This window comes from Stereum hirsutum (assembly GCF_000264905.1).
Source record: "Stereum hirsutum FP-91666 SS1 unplaced genomic scaffold STEHIscaffold_7, whole genome shotgun sequence".
NCBI lineage: Eukaryota > Fungi > Basidiomycota > Agaricomycetes > Russulales > Stereaceae > Stereum > Stereum hirsutum.
Window position 1 is genome coordinate 1,571,087 of NW_006763137.1, and position 16,261 is coordinate 1,587,347.

General features: G+C 51.9%; 4 protein-coding genes across 4 annotated transcripts; 3 read left to right on the plus strand and 1 right to left on the minus strand.

Moving 5' to 3' along the window:
- Positions 1 to 1,603: 1,603 nt before the first annotated feature.
- On the plus strand, positions 1,604 to 3,853 carry STEHIDRAFT_168705 (hydroxymethylglutaryl-CoA synthase). The gene is made up of 6 exons (XM_007304368.1): positions 1,604 to 1,744; positions 1,820 to 1,946; positions 2,000 to 2,356; positions 2,536 to 2,819; positions 2,884 to 3,312; positions 3,375 to 3,853. Exons 1-6 carry the CDS (start codon positions 1,664 to 1,666, stop codon positions 3,513 to 3,515), a joined length of 1,419 nt encoding a protein of 472 aa, XP_007304430.1. The 5' UTR covers positions 1,604 to 1,663; the 3' UTR covers positions 3,516 to 3,853.
- A 355-nt stretch (positions 3,854 to 4,208) lies between these two features.
- On the minus strand, positions 4,209 to 5,455 carry STEHIDRAFT_111228 (uncharacterized protein; the record flags this gene model as incomplete). Its single annotated transcript, XM_007304369.1, has 2 exons — positions 4,209 to 4,226; positions 4,292 to 5,455. The coding sequence occupies 2 exons, from the start codon at positions 5,453 to 5,455 to the stop codon at positions 4,209 to 4,211; spliced, it is 1,182 nt and encodes a 393-aa protein (XP_007304431.1).
- A 656-nt stretch (positions 5,456 to 6,111) lies between these two features.
- STEHIDRAFT_168706 (phosphoglucomutase) lies at positions 6,112 to 11,374 on the plus strand (the record flags this gene model as incomplete). The annotated part of the gene is made up of 12 exons (XM_007304370.1): positions 6,112 to 6,188; positions 6,253 to 6,274; positions 6,328 to 7,273; positions 7,326 to 7,442; positions 7,496 to 8,025; positions 9,205 to 9,505; positions 9,575 to 9,739; positions 9,807 to 9,951; positions 10,020 to 10,253; positions 10,393 to 10,518; positions 10,581 to 10,698; positions 10,776 to 11,374. 6 exons carry the CDS (start codon positions 6,112 to 6,114, stop codon positions 9,301 to 9,303), a joined length of 1,791 nt encoding a protein of 596 aa, XP_007304432.1. The 3' UTR covers positions 9,304 to 9,505; positions 9,575 to 9,739; positions 9,807 to 9,951; positions 10,020 to 10,253; positions 10,393 to 10,518; positions 10,581 to 10,698; positions 10,776 to 11,374.
- Positions 11,375 to 14,477: 3,103 nt separating this feature from the next.
- STEHIDRAFT_147278 (uncharacterized protein) lies at positions 14,478 to 16,116 on the plus strand. Its single transcript, XM_007304371.1, has 9 exons — positions 14,478 to 14,614; positions 14,678 to 14,694; positions 14,758 to 14,787; positions 14,859 to 15,111; positions 15,181 to 15,399; positions 15,458 to 15,474; positions 15,528 to 15,557; positions 15,609 to 15,757; positions 15,815 to 16,116. Exons 1-9 carry the CDS (start codon positions 14,537 to 14,539, stop codon positions 16,045 to 16,047), a joined length of 1,026 nt encoding a protein of 341 aa, XP_007304433.1. The 5' UTR covers positions 14,478 to 14,536; the 3' UTR covers positions 16,048 to 16,116.
- Positions 16,117 to 16,261: the final 145 nt, after the last annotated feature.

Here is a 16,261-nt window from a genome sequence, read left to right on the forward strand (position 1 = left end):
GCCAGGAGCAAACAAGCGCGCGTGATAAGATAAGATCGATCGCCCGGATACAGCAACGCGGAAGTGGCGCTTAGGATAGATGTGGCCCACTCATGTTGAGTGCCACACCGTATCCCTAGCCGCCCCTTACACTCTCCCGACATCAATAGGGCTTATATGTTAGTCAAAACTTGGAACTTTTTACGAAAGCTCATTGGCGGATCGGACAAATCTTCCGCCAACGAGTTCCAAGTAAACTTGAAACATATAAGGGCCCCTTCGGCAAGTCGAGTCGAGTTGGGTTGAGTTGGGCTTCCCCGCCAATTCTCGTGGGAGCTCGAGTTGCTCTTGCCGTCGGATCACAGGCCCGTTGTCACTCTTGGACGGAGGAAGCCGAGGTGACTTCAGGAAGAGTCGTCCGTGCTTTGCGTGATTTCCCGACCATTTTCGCGCATTGTCCGTGATAGCCCACACGCACCGGCACCATCTCCGGATGGCACTAAGGTGCACTTACTGTAGATCTGAATAATACAGCAAAATGTGTGGAATAATCGAGGCTTCTCCATGATACTTGCCTCGTTCAGTTTCATTCGGTGGACAGAATTCTACAAATAAAGCACCTTCCCCATCGTTGAGCTCATCGAGGGCGGCGATGAGATAGGCACGGTGTAGACCGGCCCCTGTTTTACCGGGTGACCCTGGACCCCATCACACACTGTCACTAAGTGACTCCGCGTGGTCACGAGGCACAACTCGATCCAACTCAACTCAACCCGACTCGACTCGACTTGCCGAAGGGGCCCTAAGGTCTAATGTCTGGCGCCTCATACTGACAGCTCTGAGCTCTCTGTGGTCACGAATACTGGCTGGTCTGGCACAGACATTCATTCTAATGCACAGACGTCATCTCACGACAAGGTACGATCGCGTTTTTGTTTACTTTAATGTCTCAGTCAGGTTGTAGATCGATCCCCACCCATCTTTTTGTCTTTGCATGCCTTGTTGATCTTGATCTTCATGTTTTGCTCGGCCGAAGAGGATCTGCATCGATGTAGGTCCACGTCAATATCCTCATCGATATGTACACACGACAACGCGTCAGTTGCAGGCCACTCGGTGCGCGGAGAAGAGGTCTAGGAAGTGGGACCCTGCGGTAGTTCCCCTCGAGGCCGGGTTCTTCTTCAAGATGATGTTATATACATACCCCGAGGCTGGATATTTCGTAAAAGTCCTCACTTTACGCCTTCGCCAAGCAGGTGAGGAGATATCGGTCAGTATGCTGCGTGTTCCTTGGAGTAAACCCCCTTCGTACTTGCGGCACCGTGCATGTACTCGTACCCAGTAGCCACAATCAGAATTACTCTCAAATAAACTCATGGTGCTCTAGCCTCAATAAGTACTGGTCCGAAAACATAGAGATTTGTGTGTATACGTCCACAGAGCCTGAGCTCAAACGATGTCGCTAAGAACTGGCAGCCAAACTGGTGTGTCGAACTGTGCCTGCTAAACGATCATTTCATCGTACCATTTGCGGACGCACATTTTACGTGGATCAAATTATGACCCCTTCGCCAATGATGTATAAAGCTAGACCCTCACCCGATTATCTTGTCTCGACCCCTCTCCGCTTCAGACTTTCACCACCAGCTTCGCTTTACTCTTAGAAGTCAGACAAAAAGCTAACATGTCTTCTGCTGAATTCCCCGAGACTCCTCGCCCTAAGGATGTTGGAATCCTCGCGATGGAGATGTATTTCCCTCGCAGAGTAAGTCCTGGCTACAGTGCACTAACACTGAGCGAATGGTTAATCTAATTTGTGCATACTCTCTGTGGTCGACAGTGCATTTCTGAGGAACAACTTGAGGAGTTCGATGGTGTGGCCAAGGGCAAGTACACCATCGGTCTCGGTCAGGAGTACATGGCGTGCACAGACGACCGCGAAGATATCAACTCCTTTGCATTGACTGGTACGTACTATATCCCTCTCCTGATCAGCCCTTGGCCCTCACACGACCTATAGTCGTCGCAAATCTCCTCGAGAAATACAACATCGACCCCCGTTCTATCGGACGTCTGGATGTTGGCACCGAGACCATCATCGACAAGTCCAAGTCAGTCAAGACGGTCCTCATGGATCTCTTCGCCACCTCGGGCAACACAGATATCGAGGGCATCGACTCGAAGAACGCATGTTATGGGTCCACCGCCGCGCTCTTCAATGCCATCAACTGGGTGCAGGGCGACTCTTGGGACGGCAGAAATGCAATCGTCGTGGCGGGAGATGTTGCGGTCTACGCAGAGGGAGGGGCCAGGCCAGTTGGAGGTGCCGGAGCATTTGCTGCGTTGATCGGGCCAAATGCCCCCATGGTCTTCGAACGTAAGTGAGCCAGTTCTACATTTGCCTCTCGCTGCGGAAGCCGTCACGTAGCGCGCCAAGTCTATTCCTCGTGGTAGACCTCGACGCGTTCCAAGGCCGCTTATTGCTTGCTATACTTGTTTTCTCCCACAATATGACGAGGCACGGACGACTCTAATCTCCGCATTTCTCTCCCACAGCCGTTCATGGCACGCACATGAGCAATACCTACGATTTCTACAAGCCAAAACTCGACTCGGAATACCCAGAAGTCGACGGCCCTCTTTCCATCACCTCCTACATCAGTGCTCTTGACGCATCCTACTCCCGGTACCGCGAGAAGACCGCCAAGAGGCTAGGGAAGACGAACGGTGACGCTGGCAAAGATGTAGATCCCAAGTCTGCGTTCTCTCTCCAAGACGTGGACTACAACGTTTTCCACTCACCATACGGCAAGCTCGTCCAGAAGGGCCACGCGCGATTGGTGCGTTTCACTACAATTCTGTACTACGCATGCGGATGCTTATTCTACGTGGACATTGCTGCAGCTCTATAACGACTTCATTTCTTCGCCTTCATCACCCTTCTTCGCCAACCTCCCTTCCGCCGAGTCCATAAAAGCCATCCCTTACGCAGCCTCCCTCACGGACAAAGTCCTCGAAAAGTCCTTCATCACCTTCGCCAAATCCGCATACCAGTCGAAAGTCAATCCCTCTCTCCTCTGCGCAAAGCGTTGCGGTAACATGTACACCGCGTCTCTGTACGGCGGTTTGGCGTCCCTCTTGTCGTCCATTTCCCCGGAGGAGCTCAAGGGGAAGAGAATCAGCATGTTTGCGTATGGAAGTGGTCTGGCGAGCTCTTTCTTCGTTATCAGGGTGAAAGGTGATACGACTGAGATGAGGGAGAAGCTGGACTTGGTGAAGAGGTTGGCGAGCATCAAAGTGGTGCCGTGCCAGGAGTACGTTGAGGCGCTCAAGGTCAGCAATACTGTGCCTTTGTATATGCCTGCATCTGTTGACGGTCTTTGCCAAATGATTAGCTCCGTGAGGACAACCACAATGCTGGTGGTTACACGCCCGCTGGCTCGCTTGACAACATCTGGCCTGGCGCGTACTACCTCGAGCACATCGATGAACGCTACCGTCGCAAGTATGGCCGCAAGCCTGCGACCTCCGCATAGATCAGAGAGATCTATCTTTTACCGTTGTCTTCTTCTGGCTTCTTATTCTACTCGCGGTCACATTTACAGCCTTCTGTAGAGTAGGCGACCACGCTTTCCGGTCGACGTCTTCGCTATCGTTCATTTCTTGCCGCTCCACTTCATTGTCTAGTACGTACCCTGTGAGCTACTCATGATGATACCAGAGATCACACCTTCTACTTTTTCCCACCTCCCGATCTTGTGTGTATTTTTACTGTTTTTCTGGATCTCTGTACTGCGGTGAATGTGTTTGTGTAGTTGCTCGAATGATTGTAGGAGGTGGCCATACCGTCTAATGTCACCGAATATAGATGATGAACCGTATACTCGGTCTCTTGATGTGAAGTTTTCTTTAGGGAAGCAAGAACGACGTTTGGGATTTCGATGTGTGGCACCAGTGTGGCCCATCGACGCGAATACATTCTTATGGGGCTTATAGTGGCTCGAATGTCTGAGACGCTCAAAGACGGACAAGAGGCGACAGGCGAATCGTAGATACAATTTAGCATAGGCGATGAGGCATCGATAGCAAATACAGTTATGGGGGATAAATATTCTGTCAGAAACAAAGGTCAGTAAGGGCTAAGACGGTGAAGCAAGGCAACCATGGACTGACGGATATGCATACTTGTTTATGAGGATTTCAGAGCAGAATAGGAAGACCTTTGAGTATTAGAAAGGCGGTTGGATCTAAGCACAAACATGAACGTCATCATTAGACTATGACACGGTGCCAGGAGGAAATCCAGGCGTACCTTCGTCACCTCATTCTTTATCTTCGCGCCCAGCAATATGGCAAACTTCTCCAACTGAGACTTGCCTTCCTTCGAGCAGAAGGGGCACCCCACCAGCTCCTGAAACGCATCCTTCAACACGGGTTCCTCCAACACATTTCCGAAGTACGGCTTTTCCCTCACGATAGTCTCGCACTGCTTGAGGTACGTGACGAACCAACCCGCCACTTCGACCACATTTGAACGAGACGAGCCTGAGGAAGAAGAACGAGCGTCTGGACTCTGCGGTGGTAGACCATAAGACACGTCTGGTCGTTTCCGCCATGGGTTACCTCTATGACCCCCCGACCATTCGTGTCGTGGAGCGGCGACAGCTACGTGATGCTTGGGACACGTACATTCCGGCGAGTCTCGAGTCTCCCGCTCCCGTCCAGCGAGAGGTGGGACATCGAAACCATAGGTATGGGCAGGGTCTACAACGCCACTGCGAGGGCGGTAGGGTATCAGTCCTGGGATAATGCCTTCATCTGCCCAGGTCAATCCTCGTACGACGCCTACGGCGACTTCGGAATTTTGTTGATGAAACCGAAGGAACTTGCGGTACTGATAATGCGAGTTTGGGACGTGAGCCCAATCATCATCCTCCGCGGGGTCGATGTCAGACAGGCTCATTGCGTTTCTGAGGGTGCGCATGGCAGCCTCGTTGGCGATCTTGGTGAGGCTATAACGTGCCGCGAGCGCGCAAATGGCATGCGGGTGTTTGGGGAGGTTCTCGGCTAAGGCGGATTCGACAGTGCGCGAGAAGCAAGGGACGATATATTTGTCCATTGTGCGCATAGCGAGGCGGAGCGTAGGTAGGTCGGTGAGATTGGGCATGTCCATCGGGTAGATCATTTGAAAGAGGATACTGAGGCTCTTCTCGTTTTCCGTTACTGGGATGATAGGGAGTCCATCTCGAGTGCTGTCTGGATTGGAGGAACCTGGGGTGGAGGGCTGGGGAAGAGGAGTCGTGAACATGTCGCGGAAAGCATGAGAGGCCTTGGAAAGGAAGAGTCTGTGAACGCGGAAATCGATTCCGTCTACAGATCTGATGATGATGTCTGCATCACCGTCGGGGTCATTGAAAGGCGGTGGCGCGTCCCGAACAGGCGCGGAGGGCGAGGCGAATGACGAGTCGTCCATCATGGTGCACACGAAGGAGGGTGGGACAACTTAGAAATGATTATGATTTATGCCTTCACAATCCTGAAATTAGTATATTGATGATACGGCAGAAAAATTGCAGTGCACGCAAAGGATGAAAGACGGTTCAAAGTAAATATAGAGACAGACCAAGCCATCGCTGGCAAGGGCGAGCCACGGAAGAAGACGGGTTGAAGGAGAGTGTATTGTTGAGATGAAGACAACATCAGAGACATCCAACCGAACAAGACAAGCCTAGCCATCCTGTCTCGCTGAGACGTCGGCAGCATAACCCGGCGAATCGAGCTCAAAACTGTGTGGCCCAGATCGAAAAAGTGATGCCTCGAGTCGACCCGAGCATCTCCCGTCTCACCTTGTGGAAATTTCTGCACCAATCCAGTTGCACAGAGAAGTACACGTTCCTTCGCCCGGCGATGGCTCTACTTGAAGATGACGGCTGAGGATCAGAAGTGGAGGAAGGTGTCCCAAAGCGGAAAGTTTGAAGCAGGGTTCTCGATCACGTGGCATCCATGGTGCAAGCACGTGTTGCGGCGCCCCTATAAGTATGAAGCCGTTAATGCGTTCATTGCACGTATACCCTTTGCCCCGGTTGTCCCATTCTCTACATCCCTACATCTCCATCGTCTTTTCTCTTGATAATGTCTGCCCAGGTAAAGGAAATCCCCACCAAACCCTTCGAGGGACAGAAGCCCGGAACTTCTGGTCTCCGTAAGAGGTGTGGTTCATCGATATCTTTGGCCCGATATCTGGACGCGTTCTGAACTTGTATTCGTATACAGGGTCAAGATCTTCCAACAGGAGGTATGTTGCAAATACTGCCATAATTTGTGGATAGCTATTGATCTGTTCGATAGCATTACACCGAGAACTTCGTTCAAGCCATCTTCGACGCCGTCCCGCTCTCGGGTGCTACTCTCGTCGTCGGTGGTGACGGTCGCTTCTACTCTCCCGAAGTTGTCCAGATCATCGCGAAGATCGCGTCCGCCAACGGCGTATCTAAGCTGATCATCGGCAAGGACGGTATTCTCTCCACTCCCGCCGCCTCGAACGTTATCCGCAAGTACAAGGCCACTGGTGGTATCCTCCTGACCGCCTCGCACAACCCGGGTGGTCCCAATGCCGACTTCGGTATCAAATACAACATGGACAACGGTGGCCCTGCACCGGAGGGCGTGACGGAGAAGATCTTCGCGAAGACCAAGGAGATCAAGTCGTACAAAGTCATTGAGCTCCCTCCCATCGATATCTCCAAGATCGGCGAGACTTCGTATGGTCCAACCAAAATATCCGTCATCGACTCCGTCTCCGACTACCTCGAGCTTATGGAGTCCATCTTCGACTTCCCCTTGATCAAGAAGTTCCTCACCTCCCACAAGTCGGACTTCCGCGTTCTCTTCGACGGTCTTTCTGGTGTTACTGGCCCATATGCGAGATCCATCCTCCTCGACACCCTCGGTCTCCCCGAATCCTCCGTCCAGAATTGCATCCCATCACCAGACTTCAACGGTGGACACCCAGACCCTAACTTGACCTACGCTCACTCTCTCGTTGAGGTCGTCGAGAGGGAAAACATCCAGTTTGGTGCCGCCAGCGACGGTGACGGTGACCGCAACATGATCTACGGAAAGGGCGCCTTCGTCACTCCTTGCGACTCCGTTGCGATCATTGCAGACTACGCTGACAGCATCCCTTACTTCAAGAAGGGAGGCGTCAAGGGTCTTGCTAGGAGTATGCCGACCAGTGCTGCCATCGATGCTGTCGCCAAAGCCAAGGGTTACGAGTACTTCGAGGTCCCAACTGGTTAGTTTCTCATCCTTTTGGCCTGTCCCACACATCCTGATCGTATGTCTAGGTTGGAAGTTCTTCGGTAACCTCATGGATGCCGGCCGTTTGTCGATCTGTGGTGAGGAGTCCTTCGGTACTGGCTCTGACCACATTCGGGAGAAGGACGGTATCTGGGCTGTTGTCGGTCAGTTCGCGCTTCCCATTGCTTGCTTAGATCTAGACTGACTTTGAATCCAGCCTGGTTGAACATTATCGCTGCCGCTAACGAGACATCCTCCAAACTCGTCGGCATTCGCGAGATTCTCGACAAGCACTACCTCAAATACGGCCGCTCCTTCTTCTCCCGCTACGACTACGAGGAAGTCCCCTCAGAGGGAGCCAAGAAGCTCACCGACCACGTCAACGAGCTTATCGGCTCGTCCTCTTTCTCTGGCAAGTCCTACACCGCGCCTACCAGCGGCGAGACCTTCGAGGTCGCCAAGGCGTACAACTTCGACTACACCGACCCGATCGATAAGAGCGTCAGCAAGAACCAGGGTCAGGTCGTCACTTTCGCCGATGGGAGCCGTGTCGTGTGGAGGTTGAGCGGTACGGGCAGTCAGGGGGCTACGGTCAGGATGTACGTGGAGCGTTACCTTGCGAAGGAGGCGGGTGAGAAGGAGCTGGCGAAGCCGACTGCTGAGGGACTCGAGTCGCTCATCGAGGTTGCGCTCGAGATCAGCAACTTGAAGCAGTTCTTGGGCGTCGAGAAGCCCACTGTTATCACGGTTAGTCCTTCGTATTTAATGTATGTCTTAAACTGGCTGACGGTCGTATTTCTTTCCAGTAATCTGCGATTGTGAGTTGGTTGCAAACGTAATAGATCGACGAAGATATCTCAGGAAGAAGACAAAATAGAACGTTGATACCTGTATTTTTGAGGAATGAGAATTGCTCCAGTATTGTGAAATTCCCGATGATGGCGTCGACGCACTACGATTGGCTTGAGCTAGGAGGCTGCTTTGAACGACCGATCCTCCACAAAAGATTCGCCTGTGAGAAACCAGATGCTGCCTGCGTCAATGTCTTTGCCGACATAAGTACCTGACTGTTCACAGCCCCTCCCGCTTGACTTTCTGGGGTGAGCGCAGCTCCAACGACGTCTGGTTCAATTTCAAACGGAGAGCAGAAGATCTGTCAAATGCCCGTCGCCTTTGCCTTCCAGCGTCGGTGTCTTCTCGCCAAGTACTTGTCGTGAAAGATGGTGGGGTGCTCGGAGAGGAACTCCCTTCGTGCGCACTGACCCTGATGGTGTCCTCAAGACGGGTGTCACGATGAACTCGGCGCCTGTCCGGCGCCGGGAGCCTGACGGCATAGATGTTGCCTGTTGGGGAACCGGAGTTGTGCTTAGAGCGGCAGGATCGGCAAGGCGACCCGCATCCGGCACGAGTTGTCCTCTGATTTACGCGACAACAGCGGGCCCGTTCCGTCCTGGTGCCTGGTTGCTTCGTCTTCAGACTCTCCAACGAGGGCGTAGCTTCCGCTTCGTATGCGCTCACTCTGTGCCTTCGTTAGTGCTTGGAATGGCACAGCATGGTTTTTTATGGTCGATATACCGCTATTTTTGTGGAGGAACTGACAGCGAAATGGTGGAGTGCTAGTACCGGCATCGCGCCCGCCTGGCAACACGCTGCTGTGGTCGGAACCTCCGATTTTGACCATTTTTAGGCATCCAAGATTAGAAAGTGAGCCTAGGTCTGCGTGGTTTTGGATAGCGCACATGCTTGTAGAGGGCTTTGGCTGCGGCTAAGGACGTGAGAGACAGGCGAGCCAATCATGTGGGGCGTGGGCCATCTGTAACATTAACCGGAGACGTGAACAAGCATCTTCATAAAAGCGCAGCGTGCCGTTTCTACGTTCTTTTTCATTCTTTCCATTGTTTTCCCCCAACGCTATCCTTTACATAGACCCTCCGCCCGCCTACTCCACCCATCCCTCCCTTCCTCCTCGCCTCCTCCGCCTCTGAGCCACCCTCAGCACCCCCTCCACCGAACGCGCTACAGTAATTCCACGCGGCCTCAACTTCCCTTGTTTCAACATGGTTGCAGTATCGCTCTCCCTCGTTCTTTCTGCTCTTCCTCTCGCGGCCCTGGCTGGCCATAAGCCATCCGCACGCCACCATAAGTCCCGCATGTCGCACAGGTCGACTCCTACAAAGCGTACTTCCTACACCCTCACCGACAAGTGGCAGGGCCAGTCGTTCTTCGAGTGCGTACTTCATCTCCTTACCGTAGAGTCATTCGCTAATCATCTTTTACTTGACTCTTTCTTTCATAGTGGTTGGTCGTTCTACTCCGACGCGGATCCCACCAATGGCTATGTCACCTTTTTGGACAAAGACGCTGCCACCTCTGCTGGCCTAGCCTACGTTCAAGATGATAACACCACGATCCTGGCAGTCGACAACTACACCACGGTCGCGGAGGGCGGTAACAGGAACTCGTATGTCCATCACTGTTTGCCACGTCTTGATATGATTCCGTTCTGAAACATTGTGGCGCCAACGTAGGGTCCGCATTAGCACCGACAACACCTACGACTCTGGCCTTTTCATCGCTGACTTCTGGGCGATGCCTCACGGATGCAGCGTTTGGCCCGCTTGGTGGTCTGCAGGGCCCGATTGGCCCAACAACGGAGAGATCGATGTTATCGAGGTGCGTGTCCGCAGCAACCGGGGCACAGCGAGCGTGCAACTCATTCGTTCCTTGCTTTATGGATACAGGGTGTCAACGACCAGACGAAGAACCAGTACACACTCCACTCTAGCTCTGGCTTCTCTCTCGACACGGCCGTTGCCGACTTCACGTCCAGCGTCCTCGGCACGACCTGTGCCTCGAGCGACGGCGACAACTCCGGCTGTGCGTTCGCTGACGATAACGACAACTCGTTCGGCCAGGGCTTCAACATGATCGCTGGTGGAGTGTACGCACACCTTGTCGATGACGACGGTATCAAGGTGCGTTCTCTTTTCCAGTAGACCGGCCGGCATCTCCGCTTAGTGCCCTAGGCACTTCACACCCTATTCTTGATTTGCCCCTTGTCCCTTGCTACATTGCGTTTGGGGTTTCAGGGCTGAATGTGTTTCTCCATTTTAGATGTGGCATTTCGCTCGTGGCTCCATCCCGGACGACATCACCGATGGTGCTCCCGACCCCTCTACGTGGCCCACGCCCTCGGCCAACTTCCCCTCGTCCGGTGGTGATGTTGCCTCTCACTTCAAGGTGCGTGGGCCTCCGACTGTCTCTTAGCAGAATCTATACTAACCGGTTTTGCAATCATACAGGAGCAAGCCTTGACGTTGGATATCACTATCTGCGGTGACTGGGCAGGCAGCTCCTACACCTCGTCCACCTGCCCGGGAACTTGCGCCCAGGCTGTCGCCAACTCGACGAACTTCGACTGTGAGTCTCCACATCGTGATGCTCTGTCTTGAAACGCGGAGAACTCACAGGTTGCATTTCTCGTTCTCGTGCCGTAGATGCGCAATGGAAGATCAACTACATCGCCGTATACCAATAGACGAGCTTAGACAAGACCCGACTGTCCTTTCATTCAGTCCGACTTTCTCGAAGTCCATTCCTTTTTCTTCATGACTTCATGAGTACATATTTTATATACCACCCGCGTCGTTTGACTACATCGCACACCCCGCTTCGCACATCATTCCAACGATCTGGTCGATCCGGATCTCCCTCTTATTTAGCTCCTCAGGTTTTTGTTTGCTCTTTGGGTATTTTGCTCTTAATATTCCCAATTGTTCTGTTCTTTGAAGTCGTCTCGTCAGCTCGCGTTGGTTGAAGGACGCTAGTCACTCCTTTATCCTGTCCTCTCGTTATTCTTGTTCGAGTCCCGTCCGTCGTCGTAGTCGTTGTCATGTTAAGTACATACACACTGAGCGCTTGATCACTGCTGCATATATGGCGTACCTACTCGAGTAGTGGTACTGTGTTTCTGGTTTCCCTTGTGCATACGCTTGACTTTCGGGTCTAGTCGCCTGTGGTAAGGTAAGATACTGCTCTGTGTACTCCTACAGTACTGTTGTGTGCCAATTCTACTCCTCGCTGCGGTTCGTTGTACGCCTACCTGGATCTGAAGGGGTTTGTTTGCAGCTTTCAAATGGCAGATCTCTATTAGTCTCCTGTTCGCTGGATTGTAGAGGTACGTACTGGCCACACGGCGCCGGATCCAGTTTTCTGCACGGGCAGAAACGAAAACAATCTTGTTCTGCCGCTCCGAACTCGTCCGGACAATGGTGATATATGTTCTGTGGCGGCAGAATTTACAGTAATTGCGGTTCATTTTCTGCACGGGCAGAAAAGAGGATCCTGTGCTCTGTTGTACACAGAAGGATCATCTTGCAAACTTGCTTTGATAGGCCACAACGCCACATCAACAACAACTGTCAACTAATTGCAAATTCAGTCGATTGATGGTTGTGGCGTGTGGCTCGGCGGTCACCGTAACGGTCTCTTGACTCCTCCTTCCACCTCAAAGTTTCCTTCCCAGGAGCTAACTCCCTGGTGGATACTCTGATATACACAATCTGGCGAGATGGTGAAACCAGCACCAGCTTCTATGAACTTGCAAACTTTCACCGTCCGCGTATTTACGATCCCATCTCGAGCTCGAGACCACTGCACGAGTCTCATTCAGTCATCACCGCCTGGACTCGAGGTCCAAAGAACAGATGCATCTCACCTAGAACTCGAACAGAAATATATGTGAGTCTTCTTCTCCTGACACTTTTGGTGCTCATACGTAGTCGAGGCGCCCGACCGACGTTTCTGCGGCGGGTGCGAATATCACTCCAAGAAGCCTGAATGCGGCCTTTATGCTCTGCTCTGATGGATCTGAGCAAGATCTGAACATGCTACATTGCCACATCTCGCTGTCGGAATGGCGTAATACGGAAAGTAGCCTCTGCTCGGAGGAATTCCTGGGGACGCCCGGAATTTTTTGTCGTGGCGTTGTTCGCTTTCCCATCGCACAGTGCGCGGTGGCCGCTTCTGGGCATGAGCTGTGTCGTGAGTGGGTAACTATCCGAAGCCGTCTAGGAGCGCTTCTTGATACACAGAAACACAAACACAAAGGTCCTCGTATAATTAAGAATCGATTTGGGCCTCCTTTCTGTCCATCTAGGCCTCTGGGATCTGCACAAACCCCCTAGGGATGGTCATCCAGTCCGTTCACGACCTTAATCGTTCTATGCAACACTCAAAAGTCTATATAGATATAGGCGTAAGACAATATACACCCTTTCGAGCTCAGAGATCTGAGACTCTGGGAGTGGAGGGGTGAAATTCCACCGTAACTTCTCCTTGTGGCTACATTTCGTGGCTTCGCTCACCGTGCTGTATCGCCGCACTGGATCGTATGGAAGTGACATCTTCCTCATATCCCATGTACCTGGACCTTCGACAAGAACGGTCTTCACTTCTCCTGCGCATGCTTGCAGCACCTATCTTACTGCGTAGTACTAGACGCTTTCTAAAGGGTGCGGCCTGTTGACGGCATTCCAGATACGAAGGATTTACGGCGCTGACTCGGGGGTTTTCTGGACGTTACGTTGTCCGAGTCCCCCTTTGAGGTGGGTTCCAATCATCGATTGCATTCCTGCTATTTTTCTCTTCCCGTCTGATGGTATTGAGGTGCTGTCTTTGTGTGGACATCACTTCTTGCCACGGCATGCTATCTTTCTCCAGAACAACGATGCAATTAGACGGCAGACACAGTGTCGTTGATCTATAGCTGGTACCTGTGGCCACGGCTGTCGACAAGCAAGTCAAGTGATCTGTCATCTTGAGCAGCGTGCAGCCAGTTGTTACCAAATCCATGTATCATGTATCAGCGGTTTGCGAAGCTCCATGTTTATTCTCCAATCAACGCTGCATTGCTCGTCGGCTATCCGCTCAACTTCGCCGGCTGTAAGAAATAGGGTTGCGTTTTTCCCTTACTCCTAGCCAGTGTGTACTCTCAGTCCCAGGGCGCGCCTCGCAGTTCGCGAAGAGATCCTCACAGCCACCTGCGGGAAAAGGCACGCTTTCCACAAAGAGGTTGCACCCTTATGGAGTCGTTTCACCGCTTTACGGCCTTCAAGGACTTCCTGATCACAGGCCGGACCCGGATCGTGCGACAACTCGACACATTTACGGTACACGAAAGATACGAGGACTTGCGATGCATGGAGGCACAAGGTGCGTACTTGGTTGTAAATCCTACTTTACGTGTTGTACTGAGAATGCATCGGCGAAACTATACAAAGTAATCGTCTATGAAACTGATATTTTTACCCCATTTGTGTCTATCGTAGATATTCATTGCCATGCTTGACGCTCCAAGCGAGTCGTTTTTCGAGTTCGGCGACTTTCCTAATTGAACCACGGACTTTGAACCTCCGCCATCACGACGGCTCGGGTGCGAATGACGGACTTCGGAGAAACCTTTATAACTCTCGCATAAGGGACGTTGTACACGTCGCCCACCTAATTTCCTAACATGTTACTAGTCCTCATTTCCTTGAAGAAAGCGGTGGTGATAATGGCGTCTACCGATAGAATTCCGCGGACAAACTCCGGAACACTGACATGATTTCTAGCTTTGACGACTCGGGGAACTCTGTGCTCCTGTAATGACCATCGCGGTCTTTGCTCGACGATGAATACGACATGAAGTATCTCCGAGGTTTCAGAGAGCATAAAAATCACGCAACAGCCTCCCATGTGGATATACAAGTGCTCGTATGAGCGTGGGTGATAATGTGATTCAGAGAGTTACGGTTCCAGATGCGGCGTTGGACGTACCACAGATGATGGCCGTCTCTGTGAATCGTAGCCGGGATCATGGCTTCGAGAAGCCTATGTTTGTCCAGAAAACCCAGATAGAGTTCGGTCGGCCTGTCCGTCCTCGTCTTGTATTCAATCTCGTGCGGACACTCCTTCGAGGCTTGGCATGCGCCCGAGATTGGCGATGAGCATGCACGTCGGCTTATTGACGGACCAAGTCAAGGGGTGGGTTCAGTTCTTTCTGGAAGTATGGTCAAGGGTAGAGCGGGTGGAACCTCATATCATCTCCATCCGTCGCTGCTTTTGCGGCCACCGACACTGCGGGCCTCTGCAAGCAGGGTTCTTCTATGCTCCATAATTCGCCGACGGGCTTGTATATATGACCCCTCGTACAGATCCAGAGACTACGTGGTAGATATCTCTCATCTGTCGTATCTTACTCCTGGTCGCGTCAAAAATGCATCGTCATCCGGGGGAAATGTCTGCGCTTCCCAGCCTCTCCTGGGCGTCCGAGTCTCCCAGGCGAACAGTCAAGGTAAGAAGTGCGGTACAGTATACCGCGGAAATTGATGCTCACCATCTTTTACATCTTCTTCAGGCTTGTACGAGCTGTCGGTGAATCTGACTACTGTAATCAAACGTCGAAGTTATCTTTACTGACGAAAACTGTCCACAAAGGCGCGATAAGATAAAATGCGACAATGAAAGGTCTGTCATCGAGTAGTCATTTCCGATTGAGTTTTATTCTCATCTCTGACGTATATACCTCTTTTTCCTAGGCCTTGTAGCGGGTGCGTCAAGAAGGGATATCCGAAGGAACAATGTATCGACGGTTGTGAACCTTGTCGCCGCGCCCGCAAGCGTTGCTGTGGCGGAACACCTTGCACGCGCTGTACAGAGCTTCAGCTTTATTGCACAGATGAGCTGCATCCTCCGGCCTCCCCGCTTGATGTCACGTCTGGCGCATCGCAATCAAGCTCGCCGGAACGTGCTAAGCTGGCATGCCGTAGCTGTCGACGTGATAACAAGAAGGTTCGTAAGCTTTGCTGCATCATTTACATGTCCGGACGCTCATTCTGATATTTATTGGCATAAATACAGTGCGATAACGGGCGCCCCTGCGGTAGATGCGTTGCAAGAAACGAGGAATGTGTCAAGGTCGGCCGTGGGCCCAAACAAGTCAAGGTGAGATGTCAGGGGTGCCGAGAGACAAACCAGCGTTGCGAAGATGAGAGGCCGTGTCGGTTCTGCGTCGCCACAAGGGTGGAGTGCTTCGACCCGCCGAGGAAAGGGACTGGACATGGTGTACGAGTCAAATCTGTGAGCTTACACCCTCTGATATCAAGTGCTCGCCGCTGAGCGCAGGTCATGTATGCAGGCTTGCAAAAATTGCAGGTGAGCGAATTCCATATCTTTTCACGAAATACTCAACTCATAATATTGTGTAGACGAGATAAGGTTCGCTGCGACGGTGAAAGGTGTGCATTTTATGCTCTCCTATCATTTTAATTTAGCTAAACATGGGAAAGGCCGTGCGTGTCTTGTAGACGCAAAGGCCTGACATGCATCGATGAACAAGTTAGCAACATACATGAGAATCAGGCGATGGCAGGCACATCCAGTGATTCTTTATCATTCACCTCTGTCGATAGTTCAGTCAGGTCTTCGTCTACTGATGGTAACGTGTGCCTCTGGCCAGCTCAAGCGCGTGTTAGCTTACCTATGCGACGAATAGATTCGTATCACGCCGATGTTGAGCGAGATCTCCCTCCTCTCGTCGGGACAAGGGCAAGTGTGGTTCAGCAGTATAACTCTAGCCCTACTTTTATTACTCCACCTCTCGACGAGCGCTCTTCTGCCATTTTAACGGACTATTTTTCTTATCCTGGGCCTGGTGGTTATTCGGTGAATTCATCTACTGTGCTACGTTCCGCTGGAGGCGTTCATGAAAGGATGGGACAATATTAGATGTCATTAGAGTATTTTAAATTTTGGGTACATATCACTGGACAATTTACTTGTGTCTTTTCAGTTTCCCTCCTGCACAAAGAGGTGTGAAACTTGATTGTGGCGATCTTCAAGTTGGTTCAACTCGGGTTTCGCCGGGGTTGCCGTGAACACGTGCTGTCGACGTTCCCGTGAGAGCACTCGCGAAAGGCGCGTTTATCCTTTGCCACAAACC